The sequence below is a fragment of the Lampetra planeri genome, chromosome 72 (genome assembly GCF_965212315.1).
Source record: "Lampetra planeri chromosome 72, kcLamPlan1.2.h2, whole genome shotgun sequence".
Classification (NCBI taxonomy): domain Eukaryota; kingdom Metazoa; phylum Chordata; class Hyperoartia; order Petromyzontiformes; family Petromyzontidae; genus Lampetra; species Lampetra planeri.
This window is the reverse complement of record NC_136177.1, coordinates 3,364,491-3,386,571: the sequence shown is the minus strand read 5'-3', so window position 1 is coordinate 3,386,571 and position 22,081 is coordinate 3,364,491. Positions and strand designations below refer to the sequence as shown.

Genomic DNA, 22,081 nt, shown 5'->3' with positions numbered 1-22,081 from the left:
CCACCACCACAACCACCACCTCCACCACCACAACCACCACCACAACCACCACCTCCACCACCACAACCACCACCACAACCACCACCACCACAACCCCCACCACAACCACCACAACCCCCACCACAACCACCACCACAACCACCACCACCACAACCCCCACCACAACCCACCACCACCACAACCCCCACCCACAACCACCACCACAACCACCACCTCCACCACCACAACCACCACCACAACCACCACCTCCACCACCACAACCACCACCACAACCACCACCATCGATTCTTCACCAGCGCGTGACGCGCCCACCGATTTCATTATTCAACACGTGCGGAATCGAGGAATCGAACTCGCTCGACTTTGTGTCGCGGAATCGACAGGCAAAGTAATCGATTCCCTGGTAAATCGGCGCCATTCATAGTCGGGGCCCCCTCTGCTCTTACTGCTCCTGCTGCTGCTACAGCTGCTACAGCTCCTGCTACAGCTGCTGCTGCTACAGGTACTGCTACAGCTGCTGCTGCTGCTGCTACAGCTGCTGCTGCTGCTGCTGCTACAGGTACTGCTACAGCTGCTGCTGCTACAGCTGCTGCTGCTGCTGCTGCTGCTACAGCTGCTGCTGCTGCTACAGCTGCTGCTGCTGCTGCTACAGGTACTGCTACAGCTGCTGCTGCTGCTGCTACAGCTCCTGCTGCTGCTGCTACAGCTGCTACAGCTCCTGCTGCTGCTGCTACAGCTGCTGCTGCTGCTACAGCTGCTGCTGCTGCTGCTACAGCTGCTGCTGCTGCTGCTACAAGCTGCTGCTGCTGCTGCTACAGGTACTGCTACAGCTGCTGCTGCTGCTACAGCTGCTGCTGCTGCTGCTACAGGTACTGCTACAGCTGCTGCTGCTGCTGCTACAGCTCCTGCTGCTGCTGCTACAGCTGCTGCTGCTGCTACAGGTACTGCTACAGCTGCTGCTGCTGCTACAGCTGCTGCTGCTGCTGCTGCTACAGCTCCTGCTGCTGCTGCTACAGCTGCTGCTGCTGCTACAGGTACTGCTACAGCTGCTGCTGCTGCTGCTGCTACAGCTGCTGCTTGCTGCTACAGGTACTGCTACAGCTGCTGCTGCTTCTGTTGCTGCTGCTACAGCTGCTGCTGCTGCTACAGGTACTGCTGCTACAGCTGCTGCTGCTTCTGTTGCTGCTGCTACAGCTGCTGCTGCTGCTACAGGTACTGCTGCTACAGCTGCTACAGCTCCTGCTGCTGCTGCTGCTACAGCTGCTGCTGCTACAGCTGCTGCTGCTTCTGTTGCTGCTGCTACAGCTGCTGCTGCTACAGCTGCTACAGCTCCTGCTGCTGCTGCTACAGCTGCTGCTGCTGCTGCTACAGGTACTGCTGCTGCTGTTGCTGCTGCTGCTGCTGCTGCTTCTGTTGTTACAGCTCCTGAAGGCGGCACTCGGGTGGAGGTACGGGATGGGGGTGTGGGGGGTGGTGGAGGTGGTGGTGGAGGTGGTGGTGGTGGGTGGAGGTGGTGGTTGTGGTGGTGGTGGTGGGTGGAGGTGGTGGTTGTGGTGGTGGTGGTGGTGGGGGGGAGGTGGTGGTGGTGGTGGTGGAGGTGGTGGTGGGTGGTGGAGGTGGTGGTGGTGGGTGGACGGTGGTGGTGGGGGAGGGGGGGGGGTGGTGGGTGTGGTGGTGGTGGAGGTGGGGGGGGGGTGGTGGTGGAGGTGGGGGGGGGGGGTGGTGGTGGGGCGGGTGGTGGTGGTGGTGGGTGGAGGTGGTGGTGGGGGAGGTGGTGGTGGTGGTGGGGGTGGTGGTGGTGGGTGGAGGTGGTGGTGGGGGAGGGGGGGGTGGTGGGGGGTGGTGGTGGTGGAGGTGGGGGGGGGGGTGGTGGAGGTGGGGGGGGGGGGGTGGTGGTGGGGCGGGTGGTGGGGGTGGTGGTGGTGGGTGGAGGTGGTGGTGGGGGGAGGTGGTGGTGGTGGTGGGGGTGGTGGTGGTGGTGGTGGGGGGTGGTGGTGGTGGTGGTGGTGGGGGGGGTGGAGGTGGTGGGGGGTGGTGGTGGTGGTGGGGGTGGTGGTGGGGGGGGGGGTGGTGGGGGTGGTGGTGGGGGGGGGGGTGGAGGTGGTGGTGGGGGAGGTGGTGGTGGGGGGGGTGGAGGTGGTGGGGGGGGGGGGTGGAGGTGGTGGTGGTGGGGGTGGTGGTGGTGGTGGTGGAGGTGGTGGGGGTGGTGGTGGAGGTGGTGGTGGTGGGTGGAGGTGGTGGTGGTGGGGGTGGTGGTGGGGGGGAGGTGGTGGTGGTGGTGGGGGGAGGTGGTGGTGGTGGTGGGGGGGGGGGTGGTGGGGGGGTGGTGGTGGTGGGGGGGGTGGTGGGTGGTGGTGGGGGGGGAGGTGGTGGTGGTGGTGGGGGGGGGGAGGTGGTGGTGGTGGTGGGGGGGGGGGGTGGTGGTGGTGGTGGTGGTGGGGGGAGGTGGTGGTGGTGGTGGGGGTGGTTGGGGGGGTGGTGGTGGTGGGGGGGGGTGGTGGTGGTGGGGGGGGTGGTGGGTGGTGGGGGGGGGTGGTGGTGGGGGGGTGGGTGGGGGGGGTGGTGGTGGGGGGGGTGGTGGGTGGGGGTGGCGGGGGGGGGTGGTGGTGGGGGTGGCGGGTGGGGTGGTGGGGAGGTGGTGGGGGTGGTGGTGGAGGTGGTGGTGGGGGTGGGGGGTGGCGGTGGAGGTGGTGGTGGAGGTGGTGGTGGGGGTGGGGGTGGTGGTGGGGGTGGGGTGGGGGTGGGGGGTGGGGGTGGTGGTGGTGGTGGTGGTGGGGGTTCTGGTGGGGGGTGGTTGTGGTGGTGGTGGTAATGGTGGTGGTGGGGTAGGGGTGGAGGTGGTGGGGGGGGGGGGGTGGTGGTGGTGGGGGGGGGGTGGTGGTGGTGGTGGGGGGTGGTGGTCGGGGGGTGGTGGTGGTGGGGGGGTGGTGGTGGAGGTGGTGGTGGTGGTGGTGGGGGGGGGGGGAGGTGGTGGTGGGGGGGGGGGGGTGGTGGTGGTGGGGGTGGTGGGGGTGGTGGTGATGATGGTGATGATGGTGATGATAGTGGATGGTGGTGATGGTGGTGATGGTGAATGGTGGTGATGGTGGATGGTGGTGATGGTGGTGAATGGTGGTGGATGGTGGTGATGGTGGTGGTGTTGATGGTGGTGGTGAATGGTGGTGGATGGTGGTGAATGGTGGTGAATGGTGGTGGATGGTGGTGATGGTGGTGAATGGTGTTGGATGGTGGTGATGATGGTGATGGTGGTGATGATGGTGGTGATGATGGTGGTGATGATGGTGATGATGATGGTGATGGTGGTGATGATGGTGATGATGATGGTGATGATGGTGATGATGGTGAAATTCACGTGGAGTTTCCGGCATCATTGACACCCCGTGTTTCACTCCCGCCCCCCCCTCCTCCCCCCCCCCCCCTTCTCCTCCATCACCTCCCCCCCCACCACCACCCCACCTCCACCACCACCAACACCACCACCACCCCCCCTCGCCCCTCCCCCAACAGGATGAACGCGGCTCCACCTCGACCCTCTCCGTCGTGGTCGACGCGTGAAGAGCAGGAGGAGGAGGAGGGGACTCCATCATCATCATCATCATCTCCGTCGCCCGTCCAGCGTGGAGCTGTAGGGGGCCGCTGGGACCGTGAGATGTCTCACAGAGGAGACTCACGGAGCGCAGAGGGAGACACAGAGAGGGGTGAGACCACCCACAGACTCAGCACTGTCACCCATAGACTCAGCACTGCCCCATAGACTCAGCACTGTCATAGACTCAACACTGTCACCCATAGACTCAACACTGTCATAGACTCAGCACTGCCCATAGACTCAACACTGCCACCCATAGACTCAACACTGTCATAGACTCAACACTGGCCATAGACTCAACACTGTCATAGACTCAACACTGTCATAGACTCAACACTGCCACCCATAGACTCAACACTGTCATAGACTCAACACTGGCCATAGACTCAACACTGCCATAGACTCAACACTGCCACCCATAGACTCAACACTGTCATAGACTCAACACTGCCATAGACTCAACACTGCCACCCATAGACTCAACACTGTCATAGACTCAACACTGGCCATATACTCAACACTGCCATAGACTCAACACTGCCATAGACTCAACACTGCCACCCATAGACTCAGCACTGTCACCAATAGACTCAACACTGCCACCCATAGACTCAACACTGTCATAGACTCAACACTGTCATAGACTCAACACTGCCATAGACTCAACACTGCCATAGACTCAACACTGCCATAGACTCAACACTGCCATAGACTCAACACTGCACCATAGACTCAACACTGCCATAGACTCAACACTGCCATAGACTCAACACTGCCATAGACTCAACACTGCCATAGACTCAACACTGCACCATAGACTCAGCACTGCCATAGACTCAACACTGCACCATAGACTCAACACTGCCATAGACTCAACACTGCACCATAGACTCAACACTGCCATAGACTCAACACTGCCATAGACTCAACACTGCCATAGACTCAACACTGCACCATAGACTCAACACTGCCATAGACTCAACACTGCCATAGACTCAACACTGCCATAGACTCAACACTGCCATAGACTCAACACTGCACCATAGACTCAGCACTGCCATAGACTCAACACTGCACCATAGACTCAACACTGCCATAGACTCAACACTGCACCATAGACTCAACACTGTCATAGACTCAGCACTGTCATAGACTCAACACTGCACCATAGACTCAACACTGTCATAGACTCAACACTGTCATAGACTCAACACTGTCATAGACTCAGCACTGCCAAACGTCGCCGGAAAGCTTCTTTGAAAAGGCGGAAAAACCCAATGATGACCCCTCCCCCACCCTGCCCCCCCCGCCCCCCCGCCCCTCCCCCGCCCTCCCCCCCCGCCCCCCCGCCCCCCCCCGCCCTCCCCACGTGATAAAATTGCCGCTCCCCCTGGTGCCAACAAGCTTCGTGTTGACCGCTGCCCCTACGACAGGCGAGCCGCGTAGGCCATCGGATCTCTCCACCCCGCGGTTTTAATTCAAGACTCTCATTCTGGGTCCCTCCCTCCAGAGGTCGCAACCGGGTACCCGATACCCGTACCCGTACCCGGCCGGGTACGGGTATCGGGCAGTTGTTTGCGACCCTGGTGCGGGTACGGGTACGGGTAGGCCGTGAGTCACTGGTGAGTCACCGTTTCTCACTCATTTCCCAACGTCTTGTCTCTTCTCACAATTCAAGTTCCTAGAATCAACCCACCCGCGCCTGCAACATGGCTTCATCCCAGAGGTCGCAATCGGGTACCCGATACCCGTACCCTACCCGTACCCGGCCGGGTACGGGTAGGGTACGGGTACGGCCGGGTACGGGTACGGGTACGGCCGGGTACGGGTACGGGTACGGCCGGGTACGGGTACGGGTACCCGTTTGCGACCCTGGTGCGGCCGGGTACGGGTAAGGAATCAAAACCCGTTTGCGACATCTGCCTCTCTCTCTCTCTCTCCGCTGCGCTGAATTCCGCTTGACCCAGGCGACATGATGGAGGAGATGGAGGAGATGGAGGAGGAGGAGGCTTTCTCTCTGCCCGTGGAGCCGTTCATCATCAAGCGGGAAGAGCTGGAGGATGAGGAGGAGATGCAGCAGCAGGAGGAGGAGGAGGTGGAGGAGGAGGAGAGGTGGCCCCGGGTGAAGGTGGAGATGGATGACTCTGATGATGGTGAGCGAGCGAGGGCTCTGTGAGTGTCTGTCTCTCCGTGTCTCTCTCCGTGTCTCTCCGTGTCTCTCTGTCTGTGTCTCTCTCTGTATCTGTCTGTCTGTGTGTCTGTCTGTGTCTCAGTCTGTGTCTCTCTCTGTATCTCTGTCTGTGTCTCTGTCTCTCTCTGTCATTGTTTGCGCTCTCCTCGCGCTAACCACTGCGACATCGCTCTGCACACCTTCACGGATGCGTACACAACACACACATGGTTACGGCAGTAGCATGGTCTCTCTCTCTCCCCATCTCTATTTTTTTTTTGTATTGTGTGCGGTACTTCCAGCACCACAGCACGTGGATTTGCAACGATATGTAACGTTTGTTTTTTTTAGTTTGCTGGTGACTGTATTTCATATTGAAATCGCCTCCGGTGCTTTTGCTGCTGGCGGCAATAAAAGTTGTTGAAAAGTAAAAAAAAAGTCTCTCCCCATCTCTCTCTCTCCCCATCTCTCTCCCCATCGCTCTCTCTCCCCATCGCTCTCTCTCCCCATCTCTCTCTCTCCCCATCTCTCTCTCTCCCCATCTCTCTCTGTCCCCATCTCTCTCTCCCCATCTCTCTCTCCCCATCTCTCTCTCTCCCCATCTCTCTCTCTCCCCATCTCTCTCTCTCCCCATCTCTCTCTCTCCCCATCTCTCTCTCCCCATCTCTCTCTCCCCATCGCTCTCTCTCCCCATCTCTCTCCCCATCGCTCTCTCTCCCCATCGCTCTCTCTCCCCATCTCTCTCTCTCCCCATCTCTCTCTCTCCCCATCTCTCTCTCTCCCCATCTCTCTCTCCCCATCGCTCTCTCTCCCCATCGCTCTCTCTCCCCATCTCTCTCTCTCCCCATCGCTCTCTCTCCCCATCTCTCTCTCTCCCCATCGCTCTCTCTCCCCATCTCTCTCTCTCCCCATCTCTCTCTCTCCCCATCGCTCTCTCTCCCCATCTCTCTCTCTCCCCATCTCTCTCTCTCCCCATCTCTCTCTCTCCCCATCTCTCTCTCTCCCCATCGCTCTCTCTCCCCATCGCTCTCTCTCCCCATCGCTCTCTCTCCCCATCTCTCTCTCCCCATCTCTCTCTCTCCCCATCTCTCTCTCTCCCCATCGCTCTCTCTTCCCATCTCTCTCTCCCCATCTCTCTCTCTCCCCATCTCTCTCTGTCCCCATCTCTCTCTCTCTCCCCATCTCTCTCTCCCCATCTCTCTCTCCCCATCTCTCTCTCTCCCCATCTCTCTCTCTCCCCCATCTCTCTCTCCCCCCATCTCTCTCTCTCCCCATCTCTCTCTCTCCCCATCGCTCTCTCTCCCCATCTCTCTCTCTCCCCATCTCTCTCTCTCCCCATCTCTCTCTCTCCCCATCTCTCTCTCTCCCCATCTCTCTCTCTCCCCATCTCTCTCTCTCCCCATCTCTCATTCTCCCCATCTCTCTCTCTCCCCATCTCTCTCTCCCCATCGCTCTCTCTCCCCATCTCTCTCTCTCCCCATCTCTCTCTCTGCCACCGTAGGGTGCGGTCGCACCAACTGGTTGCTACTGCTCCTACACGTGTGCGGACGGAGGCCTGTGCTCAGGTGAATGCCTGAGCCCGGCCTAGAGTGAGAGTTTTTACGAAAATTATCTTCTATCATCATCCTTTTCTTAGAACCTTTCTACTCCTCTACCTTTCCCCTCTAGCGCTTATTTATTTTGGTTTCTTCATCGCAGCCTGGGATTACTGCTGCCATGTCCACCATGGAGCAATACCCCAGGCTGGAAAGCCTCGCAAAGAGCAATGGATTCATCTGGTGGTGACCGGCATCGTCATCGAAGACCAGCTTGTGCAGTGCACCCCGCTCGCAACGCCGGCCATCAGGGTGCTCCTCTCTGGAGCCCCCCCCCCCCCCCCCCCCCCCGTTCCTCAAAGGTACGATCCTAAAGAAAGACCTTGAGCGATTCGGAACAGTGGTTTCGAGCATAACAATGCTGCCACTGAAAACGAAGAATCCGAGATTGGCGCACGTAAAATCCCTGCAGCGCCAAGTATATATAATGCCTAAGGACGGCAAAACCGACCTAGACGTGACAATGAAATACACCATTGAGGGACACGCCTACACGGTGTTTGCCTCGTCGGCGATGCCACGATGCTACGGATGTGGCGGTGCGGGGCACACCCGCAGAAACTGCCCGAAAGAGAAAAAGCAGCAGCAGCAGCAGCAGCAAAAGCCGCAGTAGCAGCAGCAGACATCGCAGCAGCAGCAGACATCGCAGCAACAACAGCAGCAGCAGCAGACATCGCAGCAGCAGCAGACATCGCAGCAGCAGCAGCAGCAGACATTGCAGCAGCAGCAGCAGACATCGCAGCAACAACAGCAGCAGCAGCAGCAGACATCGCAGCAGCAGCAGCAAACATCGCAGCAGCAGCAGACATCGCAGCAGCAGCAGCAGCAGCAAACATCACAGCAGCAGCAGACATCGCAGCAGCAGCAGCAGCAAACATCACAGCAGCAGCAGCAGCAAACATCACAGCAGCAGCAGCAAACATCACAGCAGCAGCTGCAGCAGCAAACATCACAGCAGCAACAGCAAACATCACAGCAGCAGTTGCAGCAGCAAACATCACAGCAGCAGCAGCAAACATCACAGCAGCAACAGCAAACATCACAGCAGCAGCTGCAGCAGCAAACATCACAGCAGCAGCAGCAAACATCACAGCAGCAACAGCAAACATCACAGCAGCAGCAACAGCAAACATCACAGCAGCAGCAACAGCAAACATCACAGCAGCAGCAGCAACAGCAAACATCACAGCAGCAGCAGCAACAGCAAACATCACAGCAGCAGCAGCAAACATCACAGCAGCAGCAGCAGCAAACATCACAGCAGCAGCAGCAACAGCAAAACATCACAGCAGCAGCAACAGCAAACATCACAGCAGCAGCAACAGCAAACATCACAGCAGCAGCAACAGCAAACATCACAGCAGCAGCAGCAACAGCAAACATCACAGCAGCAGCAGCAGCAGCAGCAAACATCACAGCAGCAGCAGCAGCAACAGCAAACATCACAGCAGCAGCAAACATCACAGCAGCAGCAGCAACCGCAAACATCACAGCAGCAGCAGCAACAGCAAAACATCACAGCAGCAGCAACAGCAAACATCACAGCAGCAGCAGCAGCAAACATCACAGCAGCAGCAGCAAACATCACAGCAGCAGCAGCAAACATCACAGCAGCAGCAGCAGCATACATCACAGCAGCAGCAGCAACAGCAAACATCGCAGCAGCAGCAGCAGCAAACATCGCAGCAGCAGCAGCAAACATCGCAGCAGCAGGAGCAACAGCAAACATCGCAACAGCAGCAGCAACAGCAAACATCACAGCAGCAGCAGCAAACATCACAGCAGCAGCAGCAACAAACATCACAGCAGCAGCAAACATCACAGCAGCAGCAAACATCACAGCAGCAGCAGCAAACATCGCAACAGCAGCAGCAACAGCAAACATCACAGCAGCAGCAGCAAACATCACAGCAGCAGCAGCAGCAAACATCACAGCAGCAGCAGCAGCAGCAGCAAACATCGCAGCAGCAGCAGCAAACATCGCAGCAGCAGCAGCAACAGCAAACATCGCAACAGCAGCAGCAACAGCAAACATCACAGCAGCAGCAGCAAACATCACAGCAGCAGCAGCAGCAAACATCACAGCAGCAGCAGCAACAGCAAACATCACAGCAGCAGCAACAGCAAACATCACAGCAGCAGCAGCAGCAGCAGCAAACATCACACCAGCAGCAGCAGCAAACATCACACCAGCAGCAAACATCACAGCAGCAGCAAACATCACAGCAGCAGCAGCAAACATCGCAGCAGCAGCAGCAACAGCAAACATTGCAGCAGCAGCAAACATCGCAGCAGCAGCAAACATCACAGCAGCAGCAAACATCACAGCAGCAGCAGCAACAGCAAACATCACAGCAGCAGCAGCAAACATCACAGCAGCAGCAGCAACAGCAAACATCACAGCAGCAGCAGCAAACATCACAGCAGCAGCAGCAACAGCAAACATCACAGCAGCAGCAGCAGCAAACATCACAGCAGCAGCAGCAGCAAACATCGCAGCAGCAGCAAACATCACAGCAGCAGCAAACATCACAGCAGCAGCAGCAACAGCAAACATCACAGCAGCAGCAGCAAACATCACAGCAGCAGCAGCAAACATCACAGCAGCAGCAGCAACAGCAAACATCACAGCAGCAGCAGCAAACATCACAGCAGCAGCAGCAACAGCAAACATCACAGCAGCAGCAGCAGCAGCAAACATCACAGCAGCAGCAGCAGCAAACATCGCAGCAGCAGCAAACATCACAGCAGCAGCAAACATCACAGCAGCAGCAGCAACAGCAAACATCACAGCAGCAGCAGCAGCAGCAAACATCACAGCAGCAGCAGCAACAGCAAACATCACAGCAGCAACAGCAAACATCACAGCAGCAGCAAACATCACAGCAGCAGCAGCAACAGCAAACATCACAGCAGCAGCAGACATCGCAGCAACAGCAGCAGCAAACATCACAGCAGCAGCAGCAAACATCGCAGCAGCAGCAGACATCGCAGCAGCAGCAACAGACATCGCAGCAGCAGCAGCAGCAGCAACAGACATTGCTGCAGCAGCAGCTGCAGCAGCAGCGGCAACAACAACAGCAGCAAACGCGCAGCAGCAGCAGCAACAACAGCAGGAGCAGCAGAGGCGGCAGCAGCAGCAGCGGGAACAGATGCCGCCGCCGCCGCAGCAGCGGTGCCAGCAGCAGCGGCAGCAGCATCAGCAGCATCAGCATCAGCAGCAGCAACATCAGCAGCTCCCTCCCTCCGGAGACGCCATGAGTTGCACTCAGGGGATGGACGACGATGATGGCGAAATAGGCTTCATATTTCGATTTAAAGCTTTCGTGACTGCAGGGATTCTTCTTCTTGGTTCTTTCGGTAAAGTCACGTAGAAGGGAAATAATAAAATAATAAAAATAAAACAATAAAATAATTCTCGATTTAAAGTTTTCGTGACTGCAGGGATTCATCTTCTTGGTTCTTTCGGTACAGTCACGTAGAAGGGAAGTAATAAAATAATAAAAATAAAACATAATAAAATAATTCTCACGACGTTTCGGCTACAACGCAAGCAGCCGTCTTCACCTGAAGACGTCTTCACCTGAAGACGTCTTCTACGTGATGACTTTACCGAAAGAACCAAGAAGGTGAGAGGAGCTACTCTAGCGTAGCAACAGAGCGGGAGTATGAACCCGACGAAATCCTCCTCTACCTCCGGGAGAACTTCAGAAAGTAGGGAGACTCGTCCCGAGTTATCCTTCCCCGATCTAGAAGGCTTCCTGAAGATAGCCTGCAAAATACGGCGTAAGCCGGAGAATTACGGTTTCACCAAGGCGGAAGTTTATCGGCTGAATGCACTGCAGCTAAGACTAAAAAAACTACACCTCTTTATGCAGGATTAGCATTTCACAAATAGCACTAATCGCATTCCTGCATTTCCCATAAATATGCTAAATTCCTCTTGATATGCAGATTTTGTTCTCAATGCACATTTCCCCCCCCCCTTCCAACCCAGCTTAAATAGACGCTCCAAGCGTGGTGGTGTTTTCTTTTAGACGCTGTCGCCTCGACAGACCTGTCTTCACCTGAGGACGGCTACTTGTGTTGTGGCCGAAACGTCGTGAGAATTATTTTATTATGTTTTATTTTTATTATTTTATTACTTCCCTTCTACGTGACTTTACCGAAAGAACCAAGAAGGTGAAACTACACCTCTCCCCTCAGGAGTGCGCTCCCCCCACGACGTCGACGTCACAAAGGAAAAATAAAGAAAACGATGACGACCTCTGGCATAAAAGTTTTGAGCCTCAACTGTAACGGGGCTAGAGACGATGAGAGATGGCACCGCGTTCGCTCTCTCCTAGAAGAAAACAGAGTGGACATAATACTGCTGCAAGAGACGCATTTCGACGCCACCCTCTGCAGCCAACGGCAGCATCTCATGAACGCCCCTTCCTTCTTTAGTCACGGGGACGAAAATCGGGCAGGGGTTGCAATTTTATTTGGACGAGGATTCGCCCCAGAAAGAATCACTTTTAAAGAAATTCAAAAAGCACACCTGTAGATTTCGTGTACAACGACCTGAAGTTCAGGTGCCTAAACGTTTACGCACCGTGCAAGAGCAAGGAGAGGAAAGCTTTCTTCATCAACGCACTACACAGCACGTTGGAAACAAGCAAAGCCGACGGGGTCGTGGCGGTCGTCGTGGGGGGGGGGACTGGAATTGCACCCTTGACCCGGCACTCGACCGCAACTGCCTTGAGCCGCAACCTGAGTCGGCACGACCGCTTGCAAGCACGTTGCAACATCTCAGATTCATTCTAGATTTGAAGCTTTCGTGACTGCAAGGATTCATATTCTTAGGTTTTTTTCGGTAAAGTCACGTAGGTACAACATTAAAATTAATAAAAGTAAAATAAAATAAAAATCACGACGTTTCGGAGGCAACACAAGCTTCCGTCTTCAGGTGGAACCGTCACAGCCACGACAGCTGTATCAAGTAAATGAGAGATTGCAGGAGCTACCACTCCGTATATATAATGGTTGGAGAGGGGAAGGGCCAAGTGCACGGCACACTCCTTATTAATATGGTAAGGTGAGGCCCAAGACCAAGAATAGACTGCACAACAAAAGGCCGTGCCTCTCCATAACAAGGGCTTTCGTGACTGCAGTCTATTCTTGGTCTTGGGCCTCACCTTACCATATTAATAAGGAGTGTGCCGTACTTGGCCCTTCCCCTCTTCAACCATTATATAAACGGAGTGGTAGCTCCTGCAATCTCTCATTTACTTGATACAGCTGTCGTGGCTGTGACGGTTCCACCTGAAGACGGAAGCTTGTGTTGCCTCCGAAACGTCGTGATTTTTATTTTATTTTACTTTTATTAATTTTAATGTTTTACCTACGTGACTTTACCGAAAACACCTAAGAATATGAATCTCAGATTCACAGACGCATGGAGGCTGCAGCACCCAACCCAGCGACAATACACATGGTGCCGCGGAAGCCCCCAAGGCAGGATAAGCCTTGCCAGGCTGGATCGTATATACGTCAACGACGAAAACATAAACCTGCTTGGGGACTGCGGAATAAAACCGACGGGCCTCTCCGACCACCACCTGATCACGGCGCTGCTGCGGCTGGACGTAGCGCAACTTGAGGAAAAGGATTTCAAAACAGCCTTCATGACCTGTTGGCAACACTGGGGAAAAACTGAAGACACCTCCGGTCCCAGCTCACAATGGTGGGAAGCCATCAAAGCACAAGTTAGAGCCCTCTCCATGCAACTCGCGGGCCAACGCGCCGCCGTTCTCCAGGCGCTGCGGCGCCTGGAGAACGAACTACTACAGCTCGAGGCAGAAATAGGGTCAGGCGGAGGAGCGCAAGAAAACGAGAGCCGGTCGTCACTGCTGCTTGAAAAACGGCAGCTGTTTAGGGCCATCACCGACCAACAAGCGGACAACTCTTTCGTCAAGAAAAGGATGCAACACCTCGCAGAGACAGACTCGCCCTCCAAATACTTTTTTCAATTCAATAACAACAACAAAAGCAACAACCCTCCCTCAAGCAACAAGAATAACATTTCAAGTCTGATGACTGAGCAGGGCACAATAACGACTGCCGAAGAGCAGATCAGAGAGACTGCCACACGCTTCTACTCACAACTGCTCCAAGGCGGAAACGCACAAGAAGAAGCGGCCGAAAAACTCTTAGACGGAAGCCCCACCCTGGAGGAGAAGGACCGAGAAAAACTAGAATGTCCCATCACCCTGGGAGAGCTGCGTGTTGCGATGGCACGGCTACCCAGAGGAAAATCCCCAGGGATTGATGAGCTCTCCCATTAGAGTTTTACGCAACCTTCTGGGACGTACTCGGCCCCTGTCTGCTAAAGGTACTGACAGAGAGTCTACAGAAGGGAGAACTGCCGTTCAGCTGCAGGAGGGCAGTAATAACGCTGCTGCCCAAGAAGGGAGATCTCTGGAGAATAGAAAATTGGCGGCCAGTGTCCCTTCTGTGTACGGACTATAAAATATTCGCCAAGGCAATAGCGAACCGCTTGAAGACCGTAGCGGGTCACATTATACAGCAAGAGCAAACCTACTGTATCCCCGGCCGCTGCATTTATAACAATATAAGCACAGTCCGGAACATCATATCTTTAGCAGAAATACAGAACATAAACTCGGGACTCTTACTCATGGATCAAGAGAAGGCCTACGATAGGGTAGACCACGCATACCTGGAGAAGCTCCTACTCTCCTTTGGGTTTGGACCGTTTTTTATAACGCAAATCAAACTCCTGTACACCGACATACATAGCACCGTAAAGATAAACCAACTCCTGGGTCGCCCCTTCCCGGTGACGAGAGGAGTAAGACAAGGATGCCCCCTCTCAGGGCTCCTATATGCACTGTCCTTAGAACCGCTCCTCAGAAAGTTGAAGAATACCCTGACCGGACTCGTGTTTCCGGGCCCCGACAAGGCAAGCGTGAAACTCTCTGCGTATGCCGACGACATTTGCGTAGTAATCAATAACCGTGAAGACGTCGTCGCGCTGCGCCGCGCAGTGACGGACTACGAGAATGCCACCGGCGCGAAGGTGAACTGGCAAAAGTGTACAGCGCTGCGAGTTGGGCCACAAACCACCACGCAACCCGTACCCCTCCCGGGCGGAGTTCAGTGGCGGGACGACGGGATTTCGTGCCCCGGAGTATATCTGGGCAAACCCCAGATAGTCGGAAAAAATTGGACGGAATTAATTGACAAGCTCGAAGCCAAATTTAAAGCCTGGGCACATCTCCTCGTGCAACTCCAGGATGGTTAATATCCAAAGCAAATAAGTCACTCAACTCCTTCGTCTGGGCAGGCAAACATTGGCTCAAACCCGGCGTCCTTCACCTGCCACCGCACGAAGGCGGACAAAGCCTAATAGACGTCGCCGCCAGAATTATGTGTTTTCGACTTCAGGCTGTGAAGACCATACTGTATGACCCGGAGGAAACACCGTGGAAATCGCTGGCCCTCACTCTGCTAAGACACGGGAGGGGGACAAATGGGATATGGGAAAGAGCTGTTCCTTATGGGCCTCGGCCTGGTTGACTGCAGTAGACTACCATCATACTACCGAAGCCTGGGAGAGGCGTGGCAAAGCCTAGGATGGGTCAGGGCAAGCCCATATTGCGGCATGAACGCTTTTCTGACGGAGCCCCTGGTTTTTAATAACCTCTTCGAAGAGCTGAAACAAAAAAAGACGGTGGCCCTTCGATTTGCCACAGCCGGCATAAGAACAGTTGGCGATTTGGTGGAAAGCCACAACGGCCACCGAAAGTGGAAGAACGCGGCTGACATAAGCCACGCCGCGGGCCTCCGCACAATGCTGGCCGGGGAGAAGATATTGCGCGGAACACTCAGAACAGCGCAGACCCTGCAACTGCAAATACACACACTAGAGCAGGGGTCCTCAAACTTTTTAAACAGTGGGCCAGTGCTCGCCACCGCAGCCCAATCAGTGCCCACCAGCGCAGCCCAATCAGTGCCCACCAGCGCAGCCCAATTAGTGCTCACCAGCGCAGCCCAATTAGTGACCATGGGCCGGATAAATGTCCTCGGCGGGCCGCATGTGGCCCGCGGGCCGTAGTTTGAGGACCCCTGCACTAGAGGATACCGGCATCGCTCAACCCCCCCTTCCCGCTTTCCCAGAGCTGCATGTCGCCTGCGTCCAGGTCTCCGGGCGGTGTGACGCAGGCATGCTGCTTAAGCTTGAGGACTGCGGGAACGTAGCCCTCAAAGGCGCCTCCAAGGCAGCGATATATAGCTGCTGCTTAAAGACCCTGTACCGTCAAGCCCTCAAAAACCTGCCGTGTACGAAGTGGAAGGACTTCTTTCCCCCACTGATGGACGTCACCCCTCAGTGGGGATTATTATACAAGGCCCTAGTGGCGAAACGGAGCGGACACCTCCAATGGAGGCTGGCCCATTGGGCACTGCCTTCGGCGGCGTGGGTAAGGAAGATCGACCCAGAAGCGTCCGATTCGTGCGCCTTTTGTGGCCAAAGGGAGGATCTCGCACACCAATATGTAGAGTGCCAAAGACTAACACCACTCTTCAAGATGTTGGGAGCCATCTCTACCAAGCTAGAAGTGCCCTTCTTCAGGAGCAGCCTGGTATGTGGAACACCACGCAGGGTGGACAAGCGCCACAGCTTGGCCAACTTTGTCCTGGCGCAGGCTAAAATGGCCACATACAAAACAAGCAAAAAGAAACTACAAGGTGAAGCAACCGCAGGCGAGGGCTGCTCGGCAGTGGCCATGACGAGAGGTCTGCTGGCAGCGAGATTCAAGCTAGAGCACGAGTACTACGCCCAAGTGGGGGGCGAGTATGCCGTGTTCCAGGAAAAGTGGGGGGGGGGGGGGGGGGGGGGGCCGGCCAAGCCCTCTGCTTCAGCGAGCACGGCACCTTAACACTCACAATTTGCAATTTGACCCCCCCTCAGCAACGGGGCACGCCAACTAAACGCGTGACGAACCGACGGAAGGCGTCAAAAACGGTGCAGTGCGGCGCGCACGGTGGTCAGGAAGCGCGATGCGAGCAGCGACCCCGACGCCCCGAAGAAGGAGACCACGCACGCACGCACGACAGCTCGACGCGCCCGGCGACACGGCGCGGAAAGCAAAATAAAGGCGCAAGCGTGTGCAACGTCCTGACGGCCCCAAAAAGTGACCCGCGCGCGTCGATGCGCGACACGGCGGTGAAGACGCGAGACAGCACGGCACGTGAGAAGCGGCGCAGCGAGCGAGTGGCGGTGGTGGGCGGACCTTTTCATGTAGCACATTCTCGTTCGTCTCATCACTTGGCTAATACGAGTACAAAGACACAATGTTCATGGTAATTCATCTTTTAACAAAAAACTGTATGAAATCTTTATGCAATATATTGGGTGGCTATGTATCTGTGTGCTGTATTAGCTATTTGCTGTCCCGTCTCTTAGTTTGCGTGGTATAATTTATCCGAATGACCTACATTCTACCTTCCATAAAGTCTTGATGAGTTGTCACGATTCGATTCAAGAATCACTCGGTATTTTTTTTTATCTCATTGATAAGTTGTGTCAGCTTAAAATGCGCCTTAAGCCTAATCATTGACATACAATTTGTATACGTTTTAAATCATTGATTGTTTCGTGCATGACTCAATGAATGATGCATCATGAATCTAATGATTGGCTTCAATTGATGGATCATCGTGTGGTTACATGCCACCTAAATGCAATGTCAGAAACAGGCCTTAGCTGCCAAATTGGTTCACCTGGTTCGGCGTTGCACTGGTGACGCGTCGCGCGCGAGCGACAAAAGTGACACGCGGGCCAAGTTTCCTGTTTTTTCTCCTTTGTTTTCTTCGCGTCCTCGGTGGGCTCTGGCCGAACTATGTGGGAACAATGTCACGGTGGTCGGCGACCATGGGAACCCGGGAATGCAAAGTGGCTGTGGCACAATTGTTGCCACGGCAATAAAAACGCTTTAAAAGTCAAAAAAAAGTCTCTCCCCATATCTCTCTCTCCCTCCATCTCTCTCTCTCCCCATCTCTCTCTCTCCCCATCTCTCTCTCTCTCCATCTCACAAGCCCCTCTCTCTCTGTACCAGCGTGGACGGCACCTTCGTGGTGTTCACCTTCTGAAGCGCTCGCTCGTCACCGTGGCGTGCGCGATGACCACCACCACAACCACAACCACCACCACAATCACCACAACCACCACCACCATCACAACCACCACCACCACCACAACCACCACCACCACAACCACCACCACCACAATCACCACAACCACCATCACCACAACCACCACCACCTCCACCACCACCACCACTGCCACCTCCACCACCACCACCGCTTCCACCACCACCGCCACCACCACCACCGCCACCACCACAACCACAACCACCGCCACCTCCACCACCGCCTAAACACACCACCACCACCACCACAACCACCACCACCACCACCACAATCACCACAACCACCACCACAACCACCACCACCACAATCACCACAATCACCACAACTACAACCACCACCACGTGACTTAGCTTTCGTGTTGTGCACGCTGCATTTAGCGCCACAGCGCGTCTATTTGTATCGTTTGTTTTTATTTGTGTTGCTGGTGACTTTGTGTGTTTCATATCGGAATCGCCTCCAACGCTGTTGCTGCTGGCGGCAATAAAAGTTGTTTAAAAGTCAAAAGTCTCCCTCCATCTCTCTCCATCTCTCTGTCTCTATCTCTCTCTGTCTGTGTCTCTCTGTGTGCATGCATGCAGGATCATCGCACGTCAAACAAGAGGATGACCTGGCCTATGAGATCTGGCAGAGGAGTCGGCTTAAATACGAGGATGGTGATGGGGGTGATGATGATGATGATGGGGGTGGTGGTTCCGGTGAGTTTGACTCCATTTACAAACCTGTCCCGTGCCTTTGATGGTGGTGGTGATGGTGGTGATGGTAATGGTAGTGGTGATGGTGGTGGTAACGGTGGTGGTGATGGTGGTGGTGATGATGGTGATGGTGGTGGTGATGGTGGTGACGGTGGTAACGGTGGTGGTGGTGGTGATGATGGTTTTGGTGACGGTGGTGATGGTAGTGGTGACGGTGGAGATGGTGATGGTGGTGGTAACGATGGTGGTGGTGGTGATGGTGGTGATGGTGGTGGTAACGGTGGTGGTGGTGGTGATGGTGGTGGTGACGGTGGAGATGGTGGTGGTGATGGTGGTGGTAACGATGGTGGTGGTGGTGATGGTGGTGATGGTGGTGACGCTGGTGATGGTGGTGGTGATGGTGGTCATTGTGGTGGTGATGGTGGTGTCTGTGACGGTGGTGGTTACCGGACGGTAACTCTGTGGTGTCTGTGAGGGGTCGGGTTGGAAGGCCGATTCCCATCGGCTGTTCCCGGCATGACGCTCGTAGTCAACACAGCGGCAAACGTTGGAGCCCTTGACTAGTGCCAGGGGGGTCCGGTAACAAGAGGTCGCAACCGGGTACCCGATACCCGTACCCCATCCGATACCCGGCTACCCGTACCCGGCCGGGTACGGGTACCCATTTGCGACCCTGGTGCGGCCGGGTACGGGTACGGGTAAGGAATCAAAACCCGTTTGCGACCTCTGCCGGTAACCCCTCCACCTTCAATTCAAGTTTCCGCAAAACCAAATGAAACGGAGCTCGTGACGAAGGACCCGGGGGGGGGGACGGGGGGGGGGGACTGTTGTCTATGACCTCTCCTGACCAAACCCCATTTGGCGGAGAGGTCAAGAGCCACTACGTGTGGCCACGTGGAATCTCGGAACGGTCGCTGCGGAGAAGAGGCTGCCCGCTGCTCCGTCAGGAGCTGGACCGGTACCGCCTGGATCTCTGTGACGTTCGGGAGGTCCGGTGGACCGGCTGTGGCTCCTGCCACCATGAGGGGTGGACAGTCCTCTAGTCGGGGCAGGAGGCTGCCAAACAACAAGGTGTGGCTATCTTCTTCTGAAGAAAAGAGTGAAGGGGGCGTGGGAGCGTGGCGGTGAGGTATGGGAAGCTGTAAGCCCCAGGCTACTGTGGGCAACGGGAGGAGAGGAGTGGTGGTCGTGGTTACTTATGCCCCCACCGAAGACGAACATCCGTGGAGGGCTGCAGGCAAGGCCGATGAGTCAGATTCTTTCTATGAACTCCTGTCACAGGTGCTGGCTAAAGTGGCCCCTCGGGACAGAGTCATCTTGTTGGGTGACTTCAATGCCCGAGTTGGTCATGATGCTGGCACCTGGTCTGGAGAGAATTGGAGGCATGGGCCAGATCAGCTCAATAACAACGGCAGGAGGCTGCTAGATTTTTGTGCAGCCCATGGGCTTGTAATTACCAACACGCACTTCCGGCATCGGCGCATCCACACAACATCATGGATGCATGCCGGGTCCAAGCAAGAACATCTGCTGGACTACATAGTGACTGACCAGCAGATGCGAGCCCATGTCCTTGACACCAGGACCTACCGTGGAGCTGATCTGACCTCTGACCATCGACTAGTCATCTGTAAGATGCGCCTGCCATTCTTCCACTCCGGTGGTGGGTGTACACCCAGGATCCCATTCCAACCAAAAGTGGCCTGGTCTCAGTTAGCTGATGATAGTTGCAAGCGAGAATTTCATCATTGCTTGCAGCTGGGGTTGGCATCGTCCCCCACTCCACCTGATGTCGAGGGTAAATGGGCGAGGTTTAAGACTGTGACTCATGCAGCTGCAATGGCTGCTTTGGGTACGCGGTCCAGACCTCCCCAGAAACCCTGGCTGATGGAGGAGGTGTTCAGGTTAATTGAGAAAAAGCGACAGGCCCACTCTCATCGCCTACAGCATCCCACGTCAGAGAATGAGGAGGTTTACCGCAGCCTTCGCTGTAAGGCGCTGTAAGGATGGGTGGTGGTCGCGGGTTGCTGAGGAGATGGAGTCTGCCTCAGTGGCCCGCGATCACAAATCACTATTTAACTCCATCAAAAAAGTAACCTGCAGCGCCACACCTATTACCATCATTAGAGGAAAAAACGGTGATCCAATCTCCGACCCCCAGGAACAGGTTTGCAGATTTGCTGAGCATTTCTGTGAGGTCCTGGGGGAGGGAAAATCTCTCAGCCAGGAAAACATTATGGCACAAAGTGGGGATAACCCTGCTGAGGCTGCGGTGCCTCAAATATTGGAAGAGGTCACCCCCTGTGAGTGGCTGGCTGAGGTGCCAGCTGTTGAGGAAGTACTGAGGGCGATCCGGAGTCTGAGACCAGGGAAGGCACCGGGCAGAGATGATCTCCCAAGCGAAATGCTGAGGGAGGGTGGCGTTTGTGCACAGACTGCCATACATGACATCATAACAACAGTCTGGACCACTGGACGGGTTCCGCAGGACTGGAAGGATGCCCTGGTGGTCCCCCTCTTTAAGAAGGGGGACCGTACCGACTGTAACAACTACAGGGGCATCTCACTCCTCAGTGTGCCGGGTAAGGTCCTGGCAAGGATTATTCAACATCGCCTTGCTAGGCACGCTGAGGAGAGGCTTGCGGAGCCCCAATGCGGTTTCAGGAAAGGGCGGTCCTGCACAGATGCCATATTTTCTGTCCGTCTGCTACAGCAGAGGTGTAGGGAATTCCAAAAAGACCTACATCTCTGCTTTATTGACCTGGTCAAGGCCTATGATACCATCAGTAGGACTGGGCTCTGGGTTGTTCTTCGTGCTTTCGGAGTCCCTGACCCTCTGCTCACGATCATTAAGGACCTTCATGATGGTGAGCGGGCCCGGGTAAAACTACGTGGCCGGGAGTCGGAGCCTTTCCCTGTACACCTTGGGGTGCGACAGGGATGTCCTCTGGCTCCCACATTATTTAACATCTATTTCGACTGCGTAGTTCGTGAAGCCTTCAATAGCTGTACCGGGGGAATTTCCATTTGGTACAGATATAATGGGAGGCTGATCGACGCCCGGGTGCGATCAAGGGATGGCTCCCTATTGGTCAACCACGTTATGTATGCCGATGATTTGGTAATAGCTGCTCATTCAGAAGAGGAGTTGGAGACACTGCTGCTGAGACTGGAGCATGCCACTAAGAGGTGGGGCCTTACCATCAGCCCCACCAAAACTAAGCACCTGCCTGGGTATTTTGTACCATCGGACACTCCACCCCCACAACTCCCAATTGGTGATGGGGCAGTTGTGGAGAGAGTGGAGAGTTTCCCATACCTGGGCAGTGTGCTTATGACCGGCTCCAGTTTATCAGCAGAGGTCTCACTCCGAATCAGTCGAGCGGCAATATCTTTTCATCGGTTGCGTAACGCTGTGTGGAAGCTACCTGGTCTGTCGCTCCGCACGAAGCTTCAGGTCTTTTCGGCCACGGTCATTCCCTCCCTTCTCTACGCTTGCGAAACGTGGACCCCCCTAGTGGAGCATCTTCGCCGGTTGGAAACATTTAGGCTGGCCTGCCTACGATCCATCCTGGGTTTAACCAGGCTGGATTGTGTGAGGAGCTCACAAGTCCTTGAAAGATCTGGGCAAAGTCCCATCAGTGAGCTCCTCCGGCAGGCAAGGCTGCGTTGGCTGGGTCATGTAGCCCGCATGCCCAGCCACCGCATGCCTAAGCAGCTTTTGTTCGGCCGGATCGAGGGGGCTAAACGGGCGTGGCACGGGCTAGAGAAGAGATGGAGTGATGTGGTACAGGAGGACGTGGAGCTGAGTGGACTTGCA

General features: G+C 55.5%; 1 protein-coding gene across 1 annotated transcript; it reads left to right on the top strand.

Annotated features, from left to right (window-relative positions):
• The first annotated feature begins 416 nt into the window (after positions 1-416).
• On the top strand, positions 417-18,405 carry LOC144737617 (uncharacterized). Its single transcript, XM_078620380.1, has 4 exons — positions 417-502; positions 3,508-3,698; positions 5,557-5,742; positions 18,148-18,405. Exons 2-4 carry the CDS (start codon positions 3,509-3,511, stop codon positions 18,303-18,305), a joined length of 534 nt encoding a protein of 177 aa, XP_078476506.1. The 5' UTR covers positions 417-502; position 3,508; the 3' UTR covers positions 18,306-18,405.
• Positions 18,406-22,081: the final 3,676 nt, after the last annotated feature.

Excerpts from the sequence above, each read along its gene's own strand:
- LOC144737617 (XM_078620380.1), top strand. The coding sequence starts at position 3,509 with ATGAACGCGGCTCCACCTCGACCCTCTCCGTCGTGGTCGACGCGTGAA. Across the intron at positions 3,699-5,556 it reads AGAGGGAGACACAGAGAGGG|GCGACATGATGGAGGAGATG; the intron begins GTGAGACCACCC and ends CGCTTGACCCAG. Across the intron at positions 5,743-18,147 it reads GATGGATGACTCTGATGATG|GATCATCGCACGTCAAACAA; the intron begins GTGAGCGAGCGA and ends GCATGCATGCAG.